Raw genomic sequence first — 25,657 nt, 5'->3', positions numbered from 1 at the left:
TTATGGTAAAAATAAAAACCCAAACCGAAATATAAATAGTATATTATATAAAACAATTTTTAAAAACAGTATTATTACCTTATTTAATTTAGTCAAATATAAAAATTTCAAGAGTTCAATTATAAAAAAACATAAAATTAATAATAATTCATAGAAAACTAATGCAAAAAATTAAAATTTTGAAACATGGATAAAAATATATCAGTTTTAAAATATACAAAATGGACTAATCTAATTACCTAAAACATTGTTTTGTCTAAAATAATCATAAAATAAAATTAAAATTTTATATACATATTTCAAATCAAAATAATAATTTAAAATTGATTTATATCAAAAATTGATTTAAAATATGCATATATTCAAAATTTTATTTTACTAAATATTTTACAATAACCATTATTAGAAAATGTTTTCAATAAATATAAGAAATACAACAAAAAGATTAATTTCATATACCAACTTAAATTGTGGTTTTTTATATTTCACATTAACCTTTAAGAATATAATATATGTGATTATTTATAAGATGATACATATAAAATACTATTAATTATATGATTATTTATATGATGAACCAATACAATTAATTATATGGTGACATATATATGATACATAAAACAATAATAGTGACTAGGGCTGGACGTTCAGGTATCCATTCCGGTTCGTTTCGGATTTGTTTGGGTTTTGGGTTTCCGGGGTCAAATATTTCAGCTCCATTCATATATTTCTAAATTTAAATTCGAATTATGACTAGGGCTAGGCGTTCAGGTATCCATTCGGGTTCGTTTCGAATCTGTTTGGGTTCTGTTAAATCCGTTCAGGTATTTCTATATTAATTAATATATAAATATGTCACATTGTTTAAACAAAATATCGATGTAAAATATTGTACAGTTGCGTAACAATAAGCGAGATAAATATGTTAATTGGAGAGATAATAAAACAAAACTAGAGAAACACATAGTTTACCAGAGATACTCTATATGTCGAATTTATTATAAAAAAATTACTAAGATAAATACATTCAATAATTATAAATAAATAATATATTTCATAAAAGTGAAAAATAATACCCGCGCTTTCGAAGCGCGGGTCAAAACCTAGTTCTAGGATTACTATTAAATCATTTGATCGAACGGTAGACTAAAGTACTTACAGTATCTTTGATTCAATGATTTATTCATATATATTTATCTTCATTTATTACACAAATAGTTTATGACAAGTTGACAACCATCACTTCCAAAATATAATAATATAAATAAAAACAGAAAATAAAAATAATAATATAACAGAAATAATAATGATAATAATAATAATAATAATAATAATAATAATAATAATAATAATAATAATAATAATAATAATAATAATAGACTCCGGTCATAAAACAAATACTATAAACGTCATAATATAAATATTATAAGGTCAAATCCACAAATATCGATAACATCTAGAATAAAGAAAACAACATAAAATCTAAATTTAAAATAAGAAATAACATAAACGATAAAAAAAGCCAAAGGTCCAAAAGTCAGTAGTGATAAAAGCCCAAAAGCATCAGTTTGATATAATCACTCCTACTCGTCGGTCTCTCCTGAACGGAAAAATAAAAAAGGGTGAAAAATATGAGGATATCTCAGTGAGGTATGGGATGCTAAACCGCAAACCAGTAACTTAATTTATAGCATTACAAAAATGTAGTCTAACTCTAGCATAACACATACATAGTGTCTATTACACTATATGGAACAACAATCAATGCGCTATTATACACTACAAATTTTCTCATAAAGATATATACATATATTCGAAGCGTCGCTAATACAGTCTGTTTCTGTACCCCGTCCAACATAGCATCAAATACAAACATCTCTGCACCACGCCCTAAACAGCAACGTCGAAGCTCAAACGTCTCTGAGCTCACACCCATAACACACCGTAGTGTTGAAGCCCAAACATCTTTGAACTCACTCCCTCTCACATAATCCATACTCATAACTATGTATATACATATATAACAGTCCTCATCATCAATCATTTCAATCAATCTTTGAATCCTCTATTATCATATTTCCGGTTTAAAAGTCACTAATAATAACAATCAAGCAAGACTCTCAAACAGACTCGATCCACAGAGACGAAACATGTTTTGAAACTAAACTTTCCATAATGGTAGTACTAAACTAGATCATGATTTAACGGAGTAGCCCTCAACTTAGCAATGATTATAAGTGGTATCGATGAACCCCAGCTGCTCAAATAGGCTCCAAAACTTAAACCAAGACGAAATATCGAGTCAGAACGCCATTCGAACAGTTTAAAACGGATCTGGTTGAAGTCTACGAAAAGGTTAACCCACTGGTCAAATGTCAACCTGGTCAACCTTTGACCAGAAATCAATTTGACCTAACCGACCGGTTTATCCTACCCAAAATCAATTTATTTTAACCAACCAGTTTACCCTAACCGAAATCCAATTGATTACTGGTCAAACCAATCCGGTTGACCGAGTCACTGAGTTGATTCACCGAATCGACTCGGCCATGTTGACTGAGTCACCGGCGACAACAGAGGAGGAAGACGGCTTACCGGCGGCGGACGGTGGCACGGCAGTGACGGAGAATGGTGGCGCGGCAGTGGCGGAGGATGGTGGCGCGGCAGTGGCGGAGGGCGGCAGCGCGTGTTATGCACTTGCAGTGGCCACAAAACCTCAGGAGGCGCGTGTGGCTTCGCCTGAGATCCGATTGCGGCGTGGTCGGTGGCTACGACTTTGTCTTGACGAGAGGAACACGATGGTGGCCTTGCATGCAAGTGATTCTCAATGGTTGGGAAGTTATAGTCGATTTACCAAAAAGGTCGAAACTAAACTTGAAAACACATGCAGTTCCGGTGATTACCTAGATCGGTCGTGACAAGGTGGACGTGATCATGGCGTTCGGTTGCTCCGGCGACACAGTCTCTGCAAAATGATCACACTTCCTCGGCTCACTCTCTCTCTCTCTAAAAACTTTTCTTAATGTTATAGTGAAGAAAACAAAGTGGAGAGGTAGGTATTTATAACAATATACTTTGGGCTTCTAGAAATGATTTTGGGCTTTGACGGGTCCCGTTAGGCTAGCATTTCAATTTGGGTCATTACATAGTTAATACTAGAAAAAAGAAAATTTATAACAAAAATTTCCTTGAAATACCATATTTTTAAACAAGAAAAAATATTTAAATTGTAATCAAATTACATTGAATACTAAATTCTAAACTATAGTAACTGAACTCTAAACTCAGATATAATATATATTCAATATATAATATATTATTTACATTTATTCTAAACTAGTTTTTATATTTAATTAATCAGACAGTTATAAATATAGGTATCTTTGTCATTTTACCTTTTAATATTACTATTTTGTAATTCTATGTGTTATTTTGTAATTTATGTGTTATTTTGTAATTAACAGATATTAGTTTTAATATTATATGAAGGTATTTCTATTATTTATTTTATTTTTTTATATATATACTCTTATTTGCAAAAAAACAATTTCACATTCGAATTATTACTTTGAAAGTTAAAATAGTTTATATTGTTGTTGTCTTTAGTGAAACAATAAATTATAAATTGTTAGATTTATTCTACAATTAATTTTAATTATATTTTAATACAAATATATATTTTTATCTCTTAATATAAATATATATTTTCATATCTTGATATATTGATATATCATGGATGAATAATAAACGACAAGAGTTTATGTATTAGAATATTATTAAATATATTACTATCTTGTAATTTTGTAATTCATAAAATTCATGTGCCATTAAGTTACCCTATCAGTAACTTGTTATATATTTGTTTAGATAATGATAAGCTATAGTATATCAAATCTTCATTTAATTTTGTATTGCTATTGCAAATATTGTAGGAGAAATTTCACTTTTACCTCAATTTTTGTGTCACTATTCTTGTTTATCTTCGTTAAAGAGATATTTTCACAAATACTTTTTTTTATTAAAGACACAAAAGACTCTTCCACCATTGCTTTATAGATATATAAATATAAATAATGATTTAAATAAATGACAAAAACATATACTATAGATTGAGCTCGCCTTTACGAGTAAATGCTGTAAGCAGTCCGTCTTATGTATGGAGCAGTATCTCTGCTGCAAGGAAACTTCTATTATTGGAGATAAGACAAAAGATTCATTCTGGATATGAAGTAAAGGCGTGGGAGGATCCATGGATACCAATGACACCTGCTAGACCGGCGACATCGGTAGCACCAGTGATGCATCCAAATATGAGGGTCAGCGATCTCATTAATCAAGAGTCAATGGAATGGGATATTGGCTTGCTGGAGCAATATGTCAATCCGGAGGATATATCTCTCATAAGGAGTTTAGCCATAAGTACAACTCATCGAAGAGACACCTATTGCTGGAACTACACAAAGAGTGGCCAATATACGGTAGAATCTGGTTACTGGGTTGCTCAAAATCTCTTAAAGGATGACCAAGAAAATGACGTCTCAGAACCCAGTATTACCACGCTTCAAGCCTTTGCTTGGAAAATAAGGGCGCCAACGAAAATTTGCCATCTTATATGGCAATTGATAACGGGTCACGTGGCAGTAACGAGGAATCTAGTTAGGCGTACATGAGATGCGATAACTACTGTCCAAGGTGTGGGGAACCAGAAGAATCAGTAACCCATGCTATTTTCGAGTGTCCCCTGCCCTACAAGTTTGGTCATTATCATCTGTTCCAACAAGTACATACATTTTTTCAGCACAAAGCATCTATACTAATATGGATTATCTATTATGGCGGAAGAACAACATAGATGGACCAGACCAAGACAAGTATCCTTATCCCTGGATAATCTGGTACATATGGAAGGCTCGAAACGACAAACTCTTCAGGGGAATAGATAGAGATCCACTGGAACTAGTGAGATATGCGAAAAGTGAATGTCAAGCATGGTTTGATGCAAACAAGGTGATACCAGTGGTGCAAGGGCCTGAGATTGAAGACCAAGCCATAAGCTTGGATAATATATGTTTGTTAGATGGATCATGGACGTCTCAAAGCCAATTCAGTGGATGTGGATGGGTCTGGATGGACAGTGGCGGGAAGATTGAACTAATGGGAACACGAAATATTCCAAGACGAGAATCAGCTCTTCATTCTGAAGTAAAAGCACTGCGATGGGCGATGGAGAATATGCTTCAACACTCAACATGCCAGCGTTTCGGAACAGATTACAAGGAGCTCATTGCTATGATTAAGGACCCCGCTGCTTGGCCAAGCTTTGCGACGGAGCTGGAGAGGATAGAGACGCTTCTAATATGCTTCTCAGACTTTGATATCTCATACGTGCCAAGAACACACAATCAGTTCTCTGATTTTTTTAGCAAAAACAGCTAGATCTTTCCATAGGGAGTTACTTTTCATTGGTTGTTCTATTCCGGTCTGGTTACCAAGACCACCTCAAGTTTGAGTAATAGAATAGCCGTTTGCCGTAAAAAAAAATGACAAAAACAAAAAAAAATATTTTAAGTTTTCATTTTGAAATTCGATTTTTTGAGACTATTTTAAAAAAAATATATATTAACTTTTAAATATTTTATAAATACATTTATTAAAATCATATACTCCACCTTCCTAAACTTCACCCATCAAATCTAAAGCTTAAGGCTTTGACTGGTAACTTTGAGGAATGGCGGAATGGTGTATGAAATGCAGTTTCAGAAATACTTTACCAGTTAACAAAATATTGTGGAATAAAAAAAACGCAGAAACACAGGTTTGTGCTTTTTCTAACAAAAATATTAAGAGAAATTTCATTAAGTGAAAAAGTGAGTTTTAGTAGATTATGACGGAATATTTTACAAAATTGACACTTTACATATTATAAAATTATATGCTAATACTATCTTAAAATTTAAAATACATATCAATAATATTTTTAATGATAAATAATTATGTTGTAAATAAAGTTATTATATAATTTTTATATTATTAATGTCAATCTATTATTAAAACATATTTAAAGATAAGCTAAATATTTATAATAAGAACTAAATAGTTTTAAACAAATTTTACATTTTGTAATAATTAGTCTAATTATTGATATGTCGTTTTTATTATAAAAATTTAATACCATACAAAATAGTTTGATCAATTTAATATGTATTCGACCATTCCGCAAATTTTAAAATTTTCAGCGGCTTAATAAATGTTTTCCGCAACTTAACTATTTTTGTGTGATTACACAATGGTTATGAATCGGAGCTTAAGTGTAGATTAGTTAATCCTAGATTTATTTATAAATTTATATTTAATTATTTAAAACTAAATATAAATGTGGTTAATGTAAATATGAAATGTAGTACTTTAAGTAATTTATCAATATTGTAAAATCTACAAACTAAGCTAAGAGCATCTTTAATGGTTATCCTTATTTTTTCTCAAAATGATATAATCACAAAATGAATTTCATTTTTCTCCAATATTTTCTCTACTTTTCCCCTCAAAAATAATTTCTAATATATTATTAATTTAAAAATAATATTTATTATTTTTATAAAGCTTACAAATTTAAATATTCATTATGTACATAATTTTATTTTCTAAATAAACAAGGATTTATATAAACTTATATTTATATCATGAAAGTATAATAACTTCTTTAGTGTATAAAACATATATTAAAGATAAAAATTATATAAAATTTTAAAGACTAATTTATAAATAAAAAACTTAACACAAAGCAGGAAAACATTATTCAAAACTTATTTTCTCTCAGATGATACACCGTTTTCCCTCATATTTTGATACATTTTCTCCAAATATGATACCACTGGAAATTGTCTAACAAAAAAATAAGTATAGCGCATCTGTAATCTATTCTATTAAAATAGAAGTCACAACCTCATTTCATGTGTGATTTTTTAATTTAGACCATCTCTTAGAAAATTACTTAAATAAATTTTTGTATACATATTTGAATTACTTTAACTATTCTAAAATAATTAAATAGATACTCCCATATTTTCTCTGAATAAGATCTGAATCAAATCATTTCATATCTTTTTATTTACAATATAAATATAAATTACATTTTTCATTAAAGAAAACATTTTAAAATATTTAAATTTCGTTTTTATTTATAATATAAATATTTATTTTTTCACTTAAACAAACCTCTTAAATATTTAATTATTTTGTAATTATTAAAATATAAATATATATATATATCATTTTTAAAAAATAAACTTTTAAACATCTAATTAATTTTATAATTATATTAACCTCATGTACAATTTTGTCTTAAATTTCTGATACTAATTTAACATAATATATTTCAAATAAATCTTTCATCTCTAACAGTTGGGATTTGTTAATTTATAATTTTGTACCACAATGTTGAAAATATGCTATTAATATAAATGACATGTCTGAAAATACTATTTTCAAAGTTCTTTCAGTTCTGTTATTAAATATAGTGACCGATTTAGTTTTATTTTTCAATTATATAAATATATGGCTGTTTTGTTTACAAAAAGATAATCAAACATATTTTTATATAGACCATATTCATATATAATCGGTGATGTAATTGTTTTTGCTTCTTTTATCTTGTGCAATGTTGAATGTGCAATAGGTGTTGTACCAATTTATGTCATAAACATAAATAAGATATGAATGATTGAAAAAATATATTTCATTTGAACATTTTTGTTTTCAGTATGGTTATTATCAAATATAGTTATAGGTTTAAGTGTTAATTATATAACATGATGTATGATAGATAAAGAATTGCAAATAAAAGTTTTACAATGAGAGATTATTTGCAAATAATCTAAGAGTTTTGGAGTGAAAAACCTAAACCACCAATAGACAACATAAAAAAACCTCAAAAACAGATAATAAAGAGAAAATTCAGGTTTAAAGGACAAAAACAAGCACAATGCATTAAAATTTTTGGTTTAACAATTTAAATGAAGCAGATGTTTTATACTTACACTTAATATATGTTATTCAGTCAAAGATTTAATTCATACAGATAATCTGATTATTATATATGTATGAACTAAACCTAAAATACAAGTATAATCGTAAGAATATTAATATCTAAGTTAATAGTAAATTTAACATAATTTGTCATAAATATCACATAATATAATTAAATAAGAGAGATATCACTAATAATTTGAAACTATAAATCAAATTACTGCATGTAAACTATAAAATTGTTGTCTTTGAAAATAGATATCATATTAAACTATGAATAATATGATAAATACTAAAATTATATACCACTAATCATGTAAATCAAATATTTATATGTATAAAATGAAAATAATCACTCGCACGATTGTGCGGATCAAGATCTAGTTTTGCGTTAAACTGATCCACACCGATCTAAGGGATTATGATAAAGATGTTGGTCAATATGTTTTGTTTCCGAATATCGTTATGCTATCTGAAACAACATATATGTCTACAGTGTGACGTAAGTAACTTTTTGTTTTAGCAAAAAAAAAGTAATTTTTGTTGCATTTTTTTACGATGGTTATCAATAAAAATCAAAGTTACACTTCACAAAAATTTAGATTTTCTGTAAAACGAGAATCCTGGTAAGTGGTAAATAGTGAAAATAAAAGCAAGAAAAAGAAACATAATAAACATATCAGATTTTCTAAAATATATACACTACATGAATATTTCTAAACTTTTAAGCAACAAAAATTATATTTTGTAAGAAGCTTTATCACATAAATATACAAATGTATTAATAATTTTTAATTTTAGTTGTGACTTTGAATTAATAATACTATACTAATAAAATATTTGCCAATTTTTTGGTATCCACGCATGCAGACACAAAACACATAGTTTATAAATGTGAATAAAGAAGCATAGAACTAGAATCACCGGTGTGTTGAATCTTTTTTGTTTGTCGGCAGTGCTGAATCTAATAGTAGGTGAGTTAAACATTATGATTAACACAAGTTAAGATACATAACTTAGTGAACTTTATCAAAAGAATTGTTGATTATCCACATTTTACAATAATCAAACAAAATTCGAGTCTATTGATTTATAAAAGCATTAGTGCCATGTTAGTGGAAAGATGGTAAAAATCATATTATGTGCTGTAAACCATAAACATATAATATTGTATTTTTATATGTCTCGTGCGATTATCCTGAAAATCTAACATTTTCATTTATTCTTTTCAAATTTAATTTTTACAGTTTTTCTTGATTGTTTTATGTTTTGCAGACTGTACAATTTGTCTCAATTGAAAATTTATGTTTGTTGTATGACCTACAGTTTCCAAATGATCGATAACTTTGGTTATACTAATATGTTTGTTATAGGCTTATAAGTAATTTCAGCAGGGTAAAAACTAGGTATGAGTGTTTTTACACCAAACTGAACTCTTTACCTATCCACACCGAAAATCTTAAAATCTATTCCGAAAAATTATATAAAATATCCTAACGGAATTTATGAGTTTGGTATTTTAGAGTTTGGATAGAATCTGAACTGAACCGAAATTTGAAACAAAAACTTAAAATGTATAAAATTAGTTAAATATGTTAATGTTTAATATATGTTAAAGTGCGAACATTAATGTCTCTAGATCTTAACTTATTTAACCAACAAATTTTTTTACTGGGTTGTTAACACATCTTAATTTTCTCCAATGATTTAAATTTATATATTTACAATAGTAACAAATAAATATTTTGAAATATTTTATACGACATCTTTAAACTTATTTCTCAAAATAACAAACAAATATTGTCATATAAAAAAACTTTAGTTTTCTCTAATATCATTTCTTTATTTTTGAATAGTAAAAAAATTGTTGAAGTAACAAAAAATAGAATTTTCATATTTATGTACAATTTAAAAGTTTATAAACATTTAGTTTTAGAAATAAGTTAGTGGCTACTGGGTGGTCACAGATTAGTAATAAAATTTTAAAATTTTGTCGTCTTTTATCAGCTTTTTAATTAACAAAATTTTCACTAAATCCGGATTGAATTATATACGAATTACCAGATTTATATGTTCAACCATGGATACAGATCAGATACGAAAACAATGAATATTTATTTTTGAACATAAATATATACATCAAAAATTTAAAAATAATATAATATCAATTAACAATTTTACCCAAATGGGTCAAAATCTAGTTTTTTTTTGGTCAACAGTCAAAATCTAGTTATCATTTGTTTCCGCCTGTTTTGTAATTTATTTTATCTTGTATTCTTCTAAGTTTTTTAATAATACTATTAAATAGGTGAAAAAGGATACGTTTTCAGTCGAGGCAAGACCATGTGCTCACTCACATGCGGTCTTCTCTTCTTCCCCTTTCTTAATTTTTATTTTCCTCTGCATTGATTAGCTCAGAACTTCACAACCCCAACAGACAAACAAAATCAACAAGTAGAAGTAACAAAGAAACAAGGACAAGAAACCGGAAGATTCTCGTACGGTTTCATCTCTCTCTACACTTTGTTCAAGAGAGAGAGAGAGGAAAGGATCCACAAAAATGAAGGAAGGAAACGACGGGTTTGTCCGAGCAGATCAGATTGATCTAAAGAGCTTAGATGAGCAACTAGAGAGACATTTAAGCAGAGCTTTGACTTTGGAGAAGAACAAGAAGAGAGATGAAGAAGAATCCGCCGCCGCCGTCGCCATCGGAGCCTCCGCCTCCTCCTCTCCCGCCCCTGCTCTCAACGGCGGTTTCGTTGGGCAGAGGAAACAGAGGCTTGAGTGGGAGATCGATCCTTCTAAGCTTATCATCAAGACTGTACTTGCACGTGGCACGTTCGGTACCGTTCATCGTGGTATCTACGACGGTCAAGATGTCGCGGGTAAGTCAACTAACCGTCGTTTTATTTTATCTTCCATCGTTCTAAATATTTCCCCTTTTGATGACTTAGTAACTGCAAAGTGTTTGTTGACGTTGAAACGTTTAGTCTTACAGTTAAATCAGATTTACTAAATGTTACAACATTGAGCCGTACTCTGTGGCTATTTTTGGGTTTTTTCTTACAGCTTTTTACTTGAACAAAAAGTTCTAAAGCTTGTCAGATTCATCTACTTCTGAAAGGAAAAAAAAAAGAAGAAAAACTTAATCAAGTTTGCTAAATTAATTTAGTTTATTTCGTTAGTGGGTAGAAGCAACTCTTGTGATCTCCGTGAAGCCGACACGGGTTTTGCTATCATAAGTTTTTTCAGCTACTTGAAAGGCCTACTTGGCTAATTATGATTCTTGCTTTGTGGATCTCTTTCATGTGATTCCAGCTGTTGTTGTCCCAATCTCTCTTTTTCAAGAATTTAATTTAAAGAGAAAAGAAAAAAAAATGAATAGCTAATAGATTCCATGAATGCAATTATTAAAAGAAGCTTTATTACTGTAATTAAATTGAGCTAATCATTGTGGTAAAACTGAGCAGTGAAGCTGCTTGATTGGGGTGAGGAAGGGCATAGATCAGAAGCTGAGATTGTGTCTTTGAGGGCAGATTTTGCTCAGGAGGTTGCTGTTTGGCATAAACTGGACCATCCAAATGTTACCAAGGTTCATATTTTACTTATGCAGTTACCCTTTTGTTACAATCATTGCCAGATATTGATGGTGAGGATATAATTGAAATTTGTAGTTCATTGGAGCTACAATGGGTGCATCAGGGTTACAACTACAAACAGAGAGTGGTCCACTAGCAATGCCAAACAATATATGTTGTGTGGTTGTTGAGTATCTTCAAGGTGGTGCTTTGAAATCCTTCTTGATCAAGAACAGAAGAAGAAAGTTAGCATTTAAAGTTGTTGTTCAGCTCGCTCTTGACCTCGCTAGGGGGTATTAGCATCCTTCCTTTTTCTCCTCATTTTGTTAAGTAGAAGAAGCCTTTTCTATAATTAAGTTTGCTTTTTCAGGTTGAGTTATCTTCATTCACAGAAGATTGTTCACCGTGACGTAAAGACAGAGAACATGTTGTTAGACAAAACCCGGACTGTCAAAATCGCTGATTTCGGAGTTGCTAGAGTTGAAGCATCTAACCCTAATGACATGACAGGAGAGACTGGCACACTTGGCTACATGGCTCCTGAGGTACGGTACTACTGAGATAATGGCATCATTAACAAATTTAATATTTATACAAAACCAACTTTGGTTTGCAGGTTCTCAATGGAAACCCTTATAATCGAAAATGCGATGTGTATAGTTTTGGTATCTGCTTATGGGAGATATATTGCTGTGACATGCCATACCCTGATCTCACTTTCTCTGAAGTCACTTCAGCTGTCGTCCGACAGGTAAATAGTTAAGAGTTGTCTTAATCCGTCATTAAACTATAACCACACATCTATATGCAATATGGTATTATGATCGGTACAGAACCTGAGACCAGATATTCCGAGGTGTTGCCCGAGCTCGCTGGCTGCTGTGATGAAGCGATGCTGGGATGCAAATCCAGATAAGAGACCGGAGATGGACGAAGTTGTGCCAATGCTGGAGAATATTGATACGACTAAAGGAGGAGGGATGATCCCTGTTGACCAGCAACAGGGTTGCCTCTGCTTCCGAAGGAAACGTGGTCCTTAAGTGCTATATCTAAGATCATTCAAAACTCAAGATTTGTGTCCTGTTTGCTTTCGTCTTTTCTTTAATTATTAATCCAGAAAGAGAAAGGCTTGTGAGGGTTTTAATGGTGGCTACGTAAAGTATGATATGTTCTTCATATTCTCTTAAACTTTTTTTTTTTTGTTTTTGCTCTGTTGGTGAGATTTTCTTACTATATTAGCGGTCACGTGTACCATCTACGCATATATTTTACTCGGTCGATGATATGACTAAAAGTAAGATAGTTTGGTTTTAGCTTTAGCTTTAGCTTCATTGAAGAACAGATGGTGCCAATCTTCATATTGTTTCATAACGATACAACAACGCCTTGGCTTTCGAAATTTGGCAGAATTGAATGGTGATCCAAGTTTCCAAGTAGATGATTCTGGTAGAGTTTGCTTGCTTCTTCTCTTGTGTCTCTCAAACTTAATCCTGAATCTACTGAATATTACTTGTAGAGTGAATACATTACAACTTTAGATATCGAAACACACAACTGGCGTTGACAGGAAAAAAAAGACACAACTGGCTTAATCCAAATTATACTATTACAGACTCACGTCTAAAGCTAACCGAACTCAACACTCACTCCATAGTTATTTATAATAAACGAATCTAAACAATAAACCCATGTTCGGAAATTCGTTAAGCGCTACGGATCTGGTACACACAGGCCTATTCGAAAAATCGCAAAAAGTCAGAGAGTATGCAAGGAGAATTTTTTTTTTTTGATTAATCAAAAAGGTGATCTTGAGGCTATGGCCAACCGACTAATCTCCTCTGAACCCGGAACCAGCCTGCGTCTGTGTATTCAAGAGACCTAAGTCATTTCGTAGCCGGATCCGTATTGGGGCCAAAACTCTCTCCAGACCATTAGACCAACTTGCGCTGGTTATGCAGGGAGAAATTTATTGCAGTTTATATGTATAATACCCTAATTTATACATATAAATTATCATTTTAAGTTATAATCGGTATACATTTATGGTTTCATACTTGTACAGCAAATTTAAGTAACCAAATTGGTCCTTATCGAATCGTAAATTGGGCAACGGAGGGCAGATTAATTTTAGAAACTTAACTGCGTTGCCTATATATTTATAGTTTCATACATTCATAAAGATTCTTGGAAAATTTGTGGTTTTAGGCCAAAAAAACATTCCATTAAACTAATCTCATATACTTTATGTTTCATTAAGCTAATTATTTTTAAAATGGCAGTACTGCCCGTAATTTCAATTATAAATTCAAAATTACAATTAACAAAACAATTGTTAAATATCAAAATATAAATTTTAGTGAAAGTAATTAAAACTAAAAAACATTAAAATCCCCGAATAAAAAAAAACACTTAACATTGAAGGTTTTTTTCCAATGGGTTTGATCGATCTGTTATCATCCGGTCGATCTGCTTACTCGATCCTGATAAATATGCAGAAAACAACAAAAAACCGCGCATATACTGATCGAGCAAGCCCACAAAATTTTGAACTTGGCGTGAGAATGATCACTGGTGGACATTCTGATGAATTCATCAAACCCAATAATAGGTAGATAACTCAATTCCAAATCAATATCCGTTTCTTCAAAACCAAAACCCTCTATAACAATTTTCTGTAACTGTTCCAGAGAGCAGCTCAATTCCAAAACAAGTAACCTTCTCTTTTCTTTTCATTAACAGAAAAACTCCAACCTCAAACTACAACAAATTTCCAAACACCATATAAAGCATAAATATAGATATGAAACATGGTAGAAACAATGTGAATTTTTTTGTGAACAATCAATGGACTATAGAAGATGGCGTGAGAAAAAGCTTAGAGCATGATTTGTTTTTATTTTTATTTTTGTGTAAAATTGAGTTTTTAATATATGAAAACTGAATAGTTCTAAATATTTTCTCCCGTATTTTTAGAAATGATTATTTTTATCCGTAGAATATGTATTCTACAATATGTAGAATAGATTAAGCGCATAATATGTATTCCAAATGATTTTAGATTACTATTATTTACGTAGATCACATATTTTTAACATAGTAGATTCCATGAAAAAAGTGAATTTCATTTTCTATTATTTTTTGAATTTTTTTTGTTTGTAAAACTATTTATTTGATTTATTTTCAAAAATTGTACAAAATAGAAATTAGACTAATGAGACATAGTTAGTGTTTTTTGTCCTAGAAAAACAAATTTCCCATTCTTTACAGCTAAAGTGGTTAATGCAGCTTTGAAACCTGAAAAAGGAACAGAGGTCGACCCTCATTACATGCGCACTCTAATGTAACTTTTTATTCATTTATTTAATAAGGGTAATATCGTAATTTTGTGGTCGTCTTCCTCCTAAAATTTTTTTATTTCTGTCTGCGGCCGCTATTGTTTTAACTTAAAACTCCTGAGGATCTCATCATATAATCAAGTAGATCTAACATTTATATAGTAAAACACATATTACTAACGTTTTTTCCAATCCAAAATTAACAAATCTAAGTTTTTCCTAGTGTTTTTACGAGATTTGAACAAAACACGATTTCTTATTCCATGTTTTAAGTCAAAACTACGCAGGGTACTATTCAATACAACTGAATTTATCATAATCGCTACATTCATCATCCGTGGAGCATTTAAGCAGCCGCAAAATTGGAACATAATTAATTTTCTTAAACCAAAGGGAACTGTAAGAAAGAAACAAATTTACATATAAATAATTTGCTTAGTTGTAATATTTCTTTTAAGAAAATTATTTGAAAGTCCAAATAAAAGACATGGGTTTACGATAATTACAAAGCATAAAAACTGTTAAGATATGAAAATTTCTTTATAAAAAATAATTACAAAAGTAAATTTTCCTTAAAAATAAACAATATTTGATAATAATTTTCTTTTTTTACAAAATCATAAACATAAAATATTTTATGGTAATTCCATTTTTTATAAATCAAAAATAAAATACTTACATTTATATATGGAAGTAAAGTCTTTTATCATTTTTTCACCAAACCCAAAAAGATAAAAAAAAATATATTAAGTGTTTTTTTTTCGCTTCTCCTTTTTGATATTGTTCATTAAAGATTATTTTTGTCATCAACATAACATATTTAATTAAGACTCGGCGAACCAAGCTAGTAACTCTATGTCCATGTGAAACAATAAAAGATGACTATTTTTTAGCACTGCGTGCAAGACTATCTTCTCTTGTATTCTGCGTTTAGGGTATGAGTTCTGTGTGAGTAAAACTCTCCTTCAGGAACTGTATGTCTTCTAAGTATGTTTGAAAACAGGAAATTCTTCTGGTTCTGAAACCATATTCACCAATTGAGAACAATCAGTTGCAAATGTTACATGAAACTTTCGTAGATTCTCATATTGTCCATTACCAAGATGAGGGATTCTATTTCTGAGTGAAGGGGTGAGAGGTAGACTCTCGTATTCCTTGCCCACATTAGCATCAAATCCTTCTAGTGTAATGTACCATCCTTGATTTAAATGAACATCCTTGTCTTTCCAAGAGGTATCTATAAAGCACCATCGGCCCGAAATTTGAGGTAAAATTGCCATATCCTTCTCTCTAGATTGGGACACCCTTTGAGTAAGTTCTGCATGTGCCTCATTCCAAAGTGTTGATTTTGTTTGTGCTAATTCAAGAGTATCTCTAGGGTCTACATCTATGTTGCTGAAAACCATATTGTTTCATCTTTTCCAAATGTACTATAGAATCTATGCAAACTGATGATTATTCACGTGAGATGTAGTCCTAAGAACAAGTGGTCTATATTTGTAAATATTGATTGCATAAGAAGTACCCTATATTCGATGTGATCTTTGAGATAGTCCAAGTTTAAACAACTGGGGAACATTAAAAATTTACATGATTTATTGATTCCTCTTCTGCTCCACATTTTGCACACTATCACATTGAATACCTCTTTCTCGTAATCTTTTCTTAACCGGTAGACATCCTGAAGTTATTTTCCATAGGAAATTTTTTATCTTAGGTGGGCAACGGATTTTATAGGAAAATTCTTTTCAAGTAGTGAAATGTGGCCCATACACTAGCAGCACCTTCCTGAATTATGATACATCCTTGCTACTTGATAACCATATTTGACTGTGTATTTTCTGCTTTCAGTAAAGTGCCGCCCATCCATATTAATCAGCTGGTTCCAACTCAATAGGATATTTACTATAATTTTTGCGTCGTCCGGATACACCAAATATCTAATTGCTTGTACATTCCAGGTTCGTGATGTAGTACTGATGAGAGAACCCACAGTAAGATCATGGTAAATATTTTGCTGATTACTATTTGATGGTCTTAGGCGAGTCGTTGCGAGCCAAGGTTCGTTCCATACTAAAATGGATGATCAAAGATCTAGCTGAGACAATATTGTGACATCCATATATGTGAATACGATCTGAATCGGTTCATGAGTGATGTATTTCTGAAATACTGTCCTTTAAAAACATAAGAAAAATAATGTATTAGGTTTCTCAATCAGACGCCATAAATTGTTTTACTAGCATAGTCGTATTAAAGTATGTATGTTCTTTAAAGACTAATCCTCCGTTATCCTTATGGTGATATAATTTATCTCATGATTGCCAATGCATACCTTTAACATTTCCCCTGAGGTCTACCAAAATTGGGAAATCGCACTCGTCAGTTTCTTGTTACTGTCTTTGGTACTCGAAAAAGGACATGACATGGTTTGGTAATGCGGTAACCACTGAATTGATGCTCACTTCTTTTTCTCCTTTAGTGAAAAATTTTAAAATCAACCCATTAACTATGTTGTTAAGTATTTCCTGAACAAATAGGGAAATACCATGCAAGCCAATTTTCGGAGATTTGGATTCTTCAACCGAAATGCCTTTGGAGGAAGGTCACTGCTATGAAATTAAAAATTTCAGTTTAAATCCTACAGCAGAGCGTGTTATGTTGACAAAGAACCAATATCATCTTAATCTCAATAACTCCTCTGTCATTTTGAAGATCGATCCAATCCTCAAGTCCAACTTTTATTTTTTTTCAAACTTCATTGACGTCTATCTTGGCTTAGCCCATCCTAAGTTTTGTATTTGTATGTTTTCTATTAATGTCTAATTTATTATAATTTGAAAGTTACCAAGTTACCGTGAATCTATTAATATTTTAGTGAGGACTGTCTAAACATGATTAAATGATTTTTTCATATGAAGCAGATATTTACGGGACTTGGGTAGGAGTAAGACTTCTTAAAGAATATATGACGGAACCTACTAGCGGGAACAATGGTTTTGTCGATCATAAAATTCGTTTCTTTGTAGTAGATAAAGAGTAAGTATTCGACATTTATAAAATATAATTGACAAATTTTGTAGCCATCATATGTGTTGAAATTCCTTTTATTTCACTATTTACAGTAATGTCGTCATTGAGTGTGTTTCTTATAGAACACTTGCTCACGTTTTCAAGATTTACGGAATTCGACAGATGCAAAGATTGTATTCTGTGTTTTACAGTTTTGACAAATTAATTGGAGAGTAGGTAATGTACTGTAATAATTATTTAAAAATAAAAAGCGATGAGGCCACTACAAGAAAACAGATATTTAACGAGGGCCATTTTCCTTGTTAATTCCTCGTAAAAGGATGTTTACGAGGAATTAACGAGGAAAAGTGTTTCGTCGTTTATCGTCCGTCGTAACCAAACTTTCTCGCCATTTCCTCGTAGACTAGCGAGTCCACTATTTCCTCGTAAAGACGAAGTTAATATTTCGTCGTAAGTTCCTCGCCGCTATTCCTCGTAAATCACTCGCGGGCTTTCCTCGTAGAAACCACGCGGAACACCCGTCGTTACTTACACGTAAGATCCTTGAAAATAAATCCTCGTAAATTCGATGTAACTTTCTTGAAAAGATTCCTCGTGAATTCCACGTAGAGTCCTTGAAATATTTTCCTCGTAAAAACCTCGAAAGGCTTTCCTCGTAAATTCCTCGGAAATCTTTTCGTCGTAAATAACTCGTAGAGTGCCAATTTTCGAATTAATAAAAATATTATTTGATAAATATAATAATTATTAATTTAATAAAATAAAAGTATTTAAATATTGGGTTTATAAATTAAATAAAATTCAGAAGCAACAAAATATTTTATATATAATTAAGTTTTGGATTTTATAATACATAAACCGAAAAAAACTAAAAAAACTAAGGCTCGTTCATCGCCTCGTAGAATTCCTCGCTCCTCCTCGTAACATCCTCCTCATTATGTGTGCCCGATGACTCGCCTGGAATGGGATTTTGTTGTTTCATGTTCGTCAACAAAGCTTCCCATTCCGAATTTGTGGACGCTATAACGTCGATGAAGGCCTCGAGTCCACTCACACGTTTTTGGTCGCGCCCAGCTCGAAACACAACTGAGTGACTTCTTTGGTCTGTCTCTGAGCATAAGACGATGTCGCTCTCGGGACATCATTGACGGAACCGATCCCCAACGTACGTCCCTTTTTCTTAAGGGCAACCTTAAAAACAAAAAAATTATATTTGTTAGTTAAATTTAAAAGGTAAATTTAATGAATTAATAATTAAAAAGATATAATGTTAAAAAATTTACCTCCTCGTAAATCTTATCCACTTCAGTTGTGGATAAGGTAACTGGTAATCCGTCGGCGGACTGCTGGGTCAGCTGAGTCTGGCGCTCCTCAACCCGAGCAATTACGTCGTTGTAGATTTGCTCGGACTTGCCATCTAAAAACTGGCCTGCCTTGTTCTTGTGGGTCCGCTCGTAAAGTTCCGGAAGAGTCGGGAGACGTCCCAACTCTTTGGCCTAAAAACATTTAAGAAAATTGTTAGAAATATATTTAATTATATTAAAAATAATAATTAAAAAATTAATTATTTAATTACGTACCATTTGCAAACGGACACCGGCATGGGGTTTTTGGCCCGTAGAGTGTTGCATCGAGCCGTTACCGTGCTCGTCTACCGTGTTACGGGCGGCAGCACAAATGTTTGCGATCCTAATGGAGTTGGGATCCTTCCAGTAACGGATGATGCCGTCCCAAACATCCGTGGTAAGCTCAGCGGGTTTGCCACGGGTGTACCCCTTGACGATCCAGGCACCCTTCCAGTTGCAAACCGTGTCCGACAAGCGAACTTGGGCCTTCTCGTAAAACGCCTTCCTCACTCTCTCACTGACCCCGATGGACCAATGATACTTTTGCTGCAAAAAAAAAATTAATAATTGGTTATTAAAAAAAATATAAAATAATTAATTAATAGAATTACTTACAGCGTAAATCTTGAACCACGTCTTTCGGATGTAGATCAGCGTCAATTTCCAGTTTGGATGCGCCATGGAGAAGTTACATTTAATCGTCTCGGTTACATCTGTTGCAAGGCAATTGTCAACCCCAAACCTGGAAAAAAATGAAAATTTAAATTATTTAATGAAGTTATAAATTAAAATAATTATTTAAAAATGCACTTACCACATAGTCCCGTCGGGTCTGTCGGGGTCTATGATTGGTAAACCAGCTCTGCCTGGCATACCGAGAATATCCTCGACAGTGTACTGCGAGAAGGGAACAATAGGTGGCACCATGAGATCGGAATGAACAGCGGCGGGGATCTTAGGAGGAGCCATCGGAGGAGCCATCGGAGGAGCCATCGGCTGAGCCATCGGAGGAGGCATCGGCTGAGCCATCGGAGGAGGCATCGGAGGGAAGAAATGCTGAGTCTCGGGAACAGACTCCTGATCCGAAGAACCTGAACCGCCGGCACCTGAAGAAGAACCTGGCGGGTCTAACTGACTACCAGGCTCACCGAATATCTCCCTGTAGTGAGCAGAAAGCAAGTGCTTGCGAACCTGCAAAAATATATTTTTTTGAGATTATGATCATCAATAATTAAAAAACTATCATCAATAATTAAAAAATCTATCTAACAAACATAAAATCCGTAAACCTATCTAAATTCCCTAAACTAACCACCTAAACTAACCACCTATCTAAATTGTCTAAACTAATAATGGGGGAGAGGAAATTACCATTTTCGGAGGAGAGAAGAATGGGGGAGGAGTTGGAGACGAAATGGGGAGGAAATGGAGAGGAAGTTGGGAGGAATGGAGAGTGTGAGGTTTGTGCGGTTGTATATATAACTTACGAAGGTCTCGCAATTTCCTCGTAAGTTTACGAGGAATTAAAGAGGCCCGTCTTTCTGTTCCTCGTAAAAACCACGTAAACTTACGAGGAAATTGCGAGGCCCGTCCCAAATCAAACGATGAAATAGCGAGGCCCGTCTTTCTGTTCCTCGTAAAAGCCTCGTAAGTTACGAGTTATTAACGAGGTTATTTTCTAAACCTCTAAAATCGAAACCCCAAACCATAAACCCCATCTTTCTTATATTCTACTTCATATATTCATAACATATCTTCTTTTTAACCTCAATATTCTTAACATTTCAAACCTCAAAATTTATAACCACAATTCTTTAACTTCTAATATCAATCTCTTCTTTCTAATATAAACTTATACAAAATCAAATTTTTTATTTAAATTTTTTATCTTAATTGCAACAAAAAATATAATCCTTTGAAGATTTGAAAATATAATCCTTTGAAGATTTAAAAATATAATCCTTTGAAGATTTAAAAATATAATCTTTTGAAAATTATAAAATTATTAATGGGGTTTGGAGTTTGGGATTTAAACAAAATAGATAAGAAAGATGGGGTTTGGGGTTTAGGGTTTAGGGGTTTAGACAACATATCTCGTTAAAACCTCGTAAACCCACGAGGAAATAACGAGGAAGTAAAAAAAACAGAAAGCCTCGGTAATTCCACGTAAGCTTACGAGGTCTTTACGACGATTCTGTCTTACATTGAATTAACGAGGCCCGCGTTTTTCTTTTTTTCTACTTTCCTCGTTATTTCGTCGTAAACTACGAGGAATTAACGAGGTTTTCTTTCTAAACCTCTAAAATCAAAAACCCCAAACCTTAAACCCCATCTTTCTTATATTCTACTTCATATATTCATAACATATATTTCTTTTAACCTCAATATTCTTAACATTTCAAACCTCAAAATTTATAACCACAATTCTTTAACTTCTAATATCAATCTCTTCTTCCTAATTTAAACTTATACAAAATCAAATTATTTATTTAAATTTTTTATCTTGCAACAAAAATATAATCCTTTGAAGATTTAAAAATATAATCTTTTGAAGATTTGAAAATATAATCATTTGACGATTTGAAAATATAATCTTTTGAAGATTTAAAAATATAATCTTTTGAAAATTATAAAATTATTAATGGGGTTTGGAGTTTGGGATTTAGACAAAATAGATAAGAAAGATGGGGTTTGGGGTTTAGGGTTTAGGGGTTTAGACAACATATCTCGTTAAAACCTCGTAAACCCACGAGGAAATAACGAGGAATTAAAAAAAACAGGAAGCCTCGGTAATTCCACGTAAGCTTACGAGGTATTTACGACGATTCTGTCTTACGTGGAATTAACGAAGCCCGCGTTTTTCTTTTTTTCTATTTTCCTCTTTATTTCGTCGTAACCTACGAGGAATTAACGAGGTTTGCTTTCTAAACGCCTAAAATCAAAAACCCCAAACCACAAACACCATCTTTCCTATCTTCTACTCTTCATATTCCAATCCCAAACCTCAATCTTTTATTTTTCATTCAAAACCTCAAACCTCAATATTTTTTTTTCTTTATAAACATTCCCAAATTCTTTATAAACATTCCCAAATTCTTATAATCTCAATACATTAAATAGTTTTTCATGATTAAAATAATCGAATGACATGCATTAAGTCTGAAAATCAATCATATTAAAACACAAATATATCAATCGGATACATTTTCGTCATCACTAGAAACATCATCATTTTCATTAAACTCGTCTTCAACAGCTTCGTCTGTGCCATCGTCGGTAAGATCTTCGTACTCATGATTATGCGGATCAATGAAAAGAATGTCATCAATTTGTTGTTCAGGTTCCTCGACTTCATTTATCTGTTCTTCTTGCAATGGTGGTTCTTCTCCACTAATGATTCGTCCTCGAGGTGTAACTTTGATCACGGATAACCAATTTATTCCCGATTCTCTCATCCGAGGGTATGGAAGGTAGCTAACTTGATCTGCTTGTGAAGCTAAGATGAAAGGCTCGAATTTGTTGTACCTGAAAATAAAGAAAACATAGAAGTAAGCTTATTCTGCTCATGTATGCCAAATAAAGAATTTGTTGTACATTCGTCCACCATTGACATCAACTACACCGAATTTGTTAAACCAAACACCTCTGTTGACGACGGGGTCGAACCACTCACATTTGAAGAGGACGCATTTCAGCTTCAATATCCCTGGAAATTCCACTTCGATAATCTCTGTCAAGATACCGTAGAAATCGGTTTCCCCTTTCACACATATTCCATAGTTACTGGTCGCCCGCTGTCTACCATACTCATATGTGTGAAAAGTATAGCCTCGTGTGAAATACATCTGTGAAGTGGTTACCTTTACATGTGGAGATTGAATTACTTCATGTAACCACTTAGGATAATCTGCATCGTCGTCAAAATCAACCTGCAAAAACAAAGTGAACGTTAAAATACAAATCATTTATGAATAAAGAGTTTGAGTTAATACCTGACTCTTCAACCACTTTATAAAGTGTTGATCTTTCCTTTTGTCTACGTCAGTTGTGGATATACCAGGGAATATTTCTTCGACTTGTGAAACAAATAGGCTGTAAAATCACATTTTATATTAATTAATATTTGGCAATTATATATATGTGTTAATTTATACGTGTCCATTTATGTTACCTTTCAAAATAACGAATCAATGGATCCTCACAATTGAGTAGAATATAGGTGTGTGCACTATGAGCGTCTTCTTCACTCGACCACCAAACCTCTTTTGATTTCCCACCCAGTCGCCCAATCTGGCTAAAGATGTCTGGAACACCAGCAACTGCGTATGTTGGCGCGACACCACCATCATCATATCTCCTTGGAGCTCTTTTCCGAGTACGTACTTTTGACGCAAAGTAGTACGATGTGAAGTGAGAAGTTTCTTCCGTCAAACTTCCAGCAATTATAGAACCTTCAACCTTTGCAAGGTTCTTTGCTTTTCCCTTCAAATATTTCATGGCTCGCTCATACTGATACATCCATCCGTAATGTACAGGTCCACGAAGCAATGCCTCATATGGGAGGTGGACAGCTAGATGCTCTATTACGTCAAAAATCCCAGGAGGAAATATCTTCTCCAAATTGCCCAATAAGATGGGAATGTTCTCTTGAAGCTGTTCCACGACTTCTACTTTAAGGGTGCGGGTGCTCAGATCCCTGAAAAATGCTCCAATGCCTTGTATATTCCAAAAACAATTATACACATATTAGTCATATATATTTCAAACTAAATCATTATATATAAAATAACTGCAATATATAATATAGTACCTGCAAGTGCTTCATGTACGTTTGTAGGAAGTAGCTCCGCAAAAGCAAAAGGAAGTAGTCGTTGCATAAAGACATGACAGTCATGACTCTTCATCCCGGAGAACTTTTGACCCTTTTCAACGCATCTAGACAGATTTGAAACATACCCATCGGGGAATTTCACTTCTGATGCTACCCAGTTGAACAACACCGACTTTTTTTCTGAAGACAATCTGAATATCGGAACATGAACTTGCCCATTGCTGTTTATATGTAACTCGCTTCTTGAGCAAATATCCGGCAAGTCTAACCTCGATTTTATGTTGTCTTTTGTCTTCCCCGAGACATTCAATATTGTATTCATGATGTTCTCAAAGAAATTCTTCTCTATATGCATCACATCGAGGTTGTGGCGCAGAAGAAGATCCTTCCAATATGGCAACTCCCAAAATATACTCTTCTTGTGCCAGTTGTGATGAACACCGTAAGAATCAGGCATATTAGGGGGAACATGCCAATTACCACCACGAGGAACTGTTTCCAAAGCTCCATAGTAATCGAGGTGCTTTTCAGTTTCTTCTCCAGTTAAATATGGAGGAGGAGTGTCTCTCACAACCCTTTTGTGCCTAAACAATGTCTTGTTTCTTCGGTACGGATGGCCAATGGGAAGAAATCTACAATGACAATCGAACCAACTTGTCTTCCTCCCATTCTTCAGTTGAAACGCATCTGTCGCTCCATTACAATATGGACAAGCTAATCTCCCATGTGTAGTCCATCCCGACAACATTCCATAGGCAGGAAAGTCACTTATGGTCCACAAAAACATCGCTCGCATCGTGAAATTCGTCTTCGTTGAGCAGTCATACGTCCTCTCCCCTGTTGACCACAAATCCTTCAACTCTTTTATCAGTGGTTGCAGGAAAACATCCAGCGACCTTTTAGGATGTTTCGGACCAGGTATTAATATGGTCAAGAATAGCAACTCCCGTTGCATGCACATCTCCGGTGGCAGGTTGTATGGCGTAAGAAAGACTGGCCACAATGAATATTGTCTCCCTGACATTCCGAATGGACTAAATCCATCTGTGCATAATCCGAGATACACATTCCGGATATTGCTAGCGAATTCCGGATATACTTTGTTAAAATGTTTCCAGGCTCTTGCATCTGATGGATGTGTCATCTCACCATCCGGTATGCTCGGCATGCCATCTCATCTTTCCAGCAGTCTGCTCTGATTGGTACAATCTTTTCAATCTGTCTGTAATTGGTAGGTACCACATCCTTTGGTACGGTACCCTATTACGTCCCCGTCCTTGCGGCTTGAATCGTGGCTTCTTGCAGAATTGACATTCTTCTAACTTCTCATCATTTTCCCAGTAGATCATGCAGTTGTCGATGCAAACATCTATCATCTCCGAAGGCAACCCAAGACTATAAACCAGTTTCTGAATCTCATAATAAGAATCAGCAGACACATTGTCTTCCGGCAAATACTCTTTAAACAAGTCTGCCCATTCATTCATGCAACTTTCAGGTAGATTGTGA

At 32.9% G+C, this 25,657-nt stretch overlaps 3 protein-coding genes across 4 annotated transcripts; 2 read left to right on the top strand and 1 right to left on the bottom strand.

Moving 5' to 3' along the window:
* The first annotated feature begins 4,818 nt into the window (after nucleotides 1-4,818).
* On the top strand, nucleotides 4,819-5,436 carry LOC108845059 (uncharacterized). Its single transcript, XM_018618327.1, has one exon. It carries the CDS (start codon nucleotides 4,819-4,821, stop codon nucleotides 5,434-5,436), a length of 618 nt encoding a protein of 205 aa, XP_018473829.1.
* Nucleotides 5,437-10,349: 4,913 nt separating this feature from the next.
* On the top strand, nucleotides 10,350-12,916 carry LOC108847945 (serine/threonine-protein kinase STY13). The gene is made up of 6 exons (XM_018621326.2): nucleotides 10,350-10,910; nucleotides 11,496-11,617; nucleotides 11,700-11,896; nucleotides 11,974-12,148; nucleotides 12,220-12,354; nucleotides 12,437-12,916. The coding sequence occupies exons 1-6, from the start codon at nucleotides 10,586-10,588 to the stop codon at nucleotides 12,641-12,643; spliced, it is 1,161 nt and encodes a 386-aa protein (XP_018476828.1). The 5' UTR covers nucleotides 10,350-10,585; the 3' UTR covers nucleotides 12,644-12,916.
* Nucleotides 12,917-22,470: 9,554 nt separating this feature from the next.
* LOC130509477 (uncharacterized) lies at nucleotides 22,471-23,886 on the bottom strand. 2 transcript variants are annotated; one of them, XM_057005551.1, is made up of 4 exons: nucleotides 23,489-23,886; nucleotides 23,310-23,409; nucleotides 23,178-23,246; nucleotides 22,471-22,842 (listed from the first exon to the last, which is right to left on the bottom strand). In XM_057005551.1, exons 1-4 carry the CDS (start codon nucleotides 23,833-23,835, stop codon nucleotides 22,792-22,794), a joined length of 567 nt encoding a protein of 188 aa, XP_056861531.1. In that variant the 5' UTR covers nucleotides 23,836-23,886; the 3' UTR covers nucleotides 22,471-22,791. The 2 variants fall into 2 exon arrangements, with proteins under 2 accessions (XP_056861531.1, XP_056861530.1); XM_057005550.1 differs by lacking the exons at nucleotides 23,178-23,246; nucleotides 23,310-23,409.
* Nucleotides 23,887-25,657: the final 1,771 nt, after the last annotated feature.

This window comes from Raphanus sativus, chromosome 3, assembly GCF_000801105.2.
Source record: "Raphanus sativus cultivar WK10039 chromosome 3, ASM80110v3, whole genome shotgun sequence".
In the NCBI taxonomy this organism is placed as follows: Eukaryota; Viridiplantae; Streptophyta; class Magnoliopsida; order Brassicales; family Brassicaceae; genus Raphanus; species Raphanus sativus.
The sequence above is the reverse complement of the archived record's forward strand: the minus strand, read 5'-3'. Positions and strand labels throughout refer to the sequence as shown.

What these genes read in the sequence shown, in the direction of transcription:
- LOC108845059 (XM_018618327.1), top strand. Translation starts at nt 4,819, where the DNA reads ATGGATTATCTATTATGGCGGAAGAACAACATAGATGGACCAGACCAA.
- LOC108847945 (XM_018621326.2), top strand. Translation starts at nt 10,586, where the DNA reads ATGAAGGAAGGAAACGACGGGTTTGTCCGAGCAGATCAGATTGATCTA. An exon ending in GCTCTTGACCTCGCTAGGGG is followed by an intron (nt 11,897 to 11,973) that starts GTATTAGCATCC and finishes TTGCTTTTTCAG; the next exon opens with GTTGAGTTATCTTCATTCAC. An exon ending in CTTCAGCTGTCGTCCGACAG is followed by an intron (nt 12,355 to 12,436) that starts GTAAATAGTTAA and finishes TGATCGGTACAG; the next exon opens with AACCTGAGACCAGATATTCC.
- LOC130509477 (XM_057005550.1), bottom strand. Translation starts at nt 23,835, where the DNA reads ATGTATCAGTATGAGCGAGCCATGAAATATTTGAAGGGAAAAGCAAAG. An exon ending in TTGATTCGTTATTTTGAAAG is followed by an intron (nt 22,843 to 23,488) that starts GTAACATAAATG and finishes CTTTATTTTCAG; the next exon opens with GTACAACAAATTCGAGCCTT.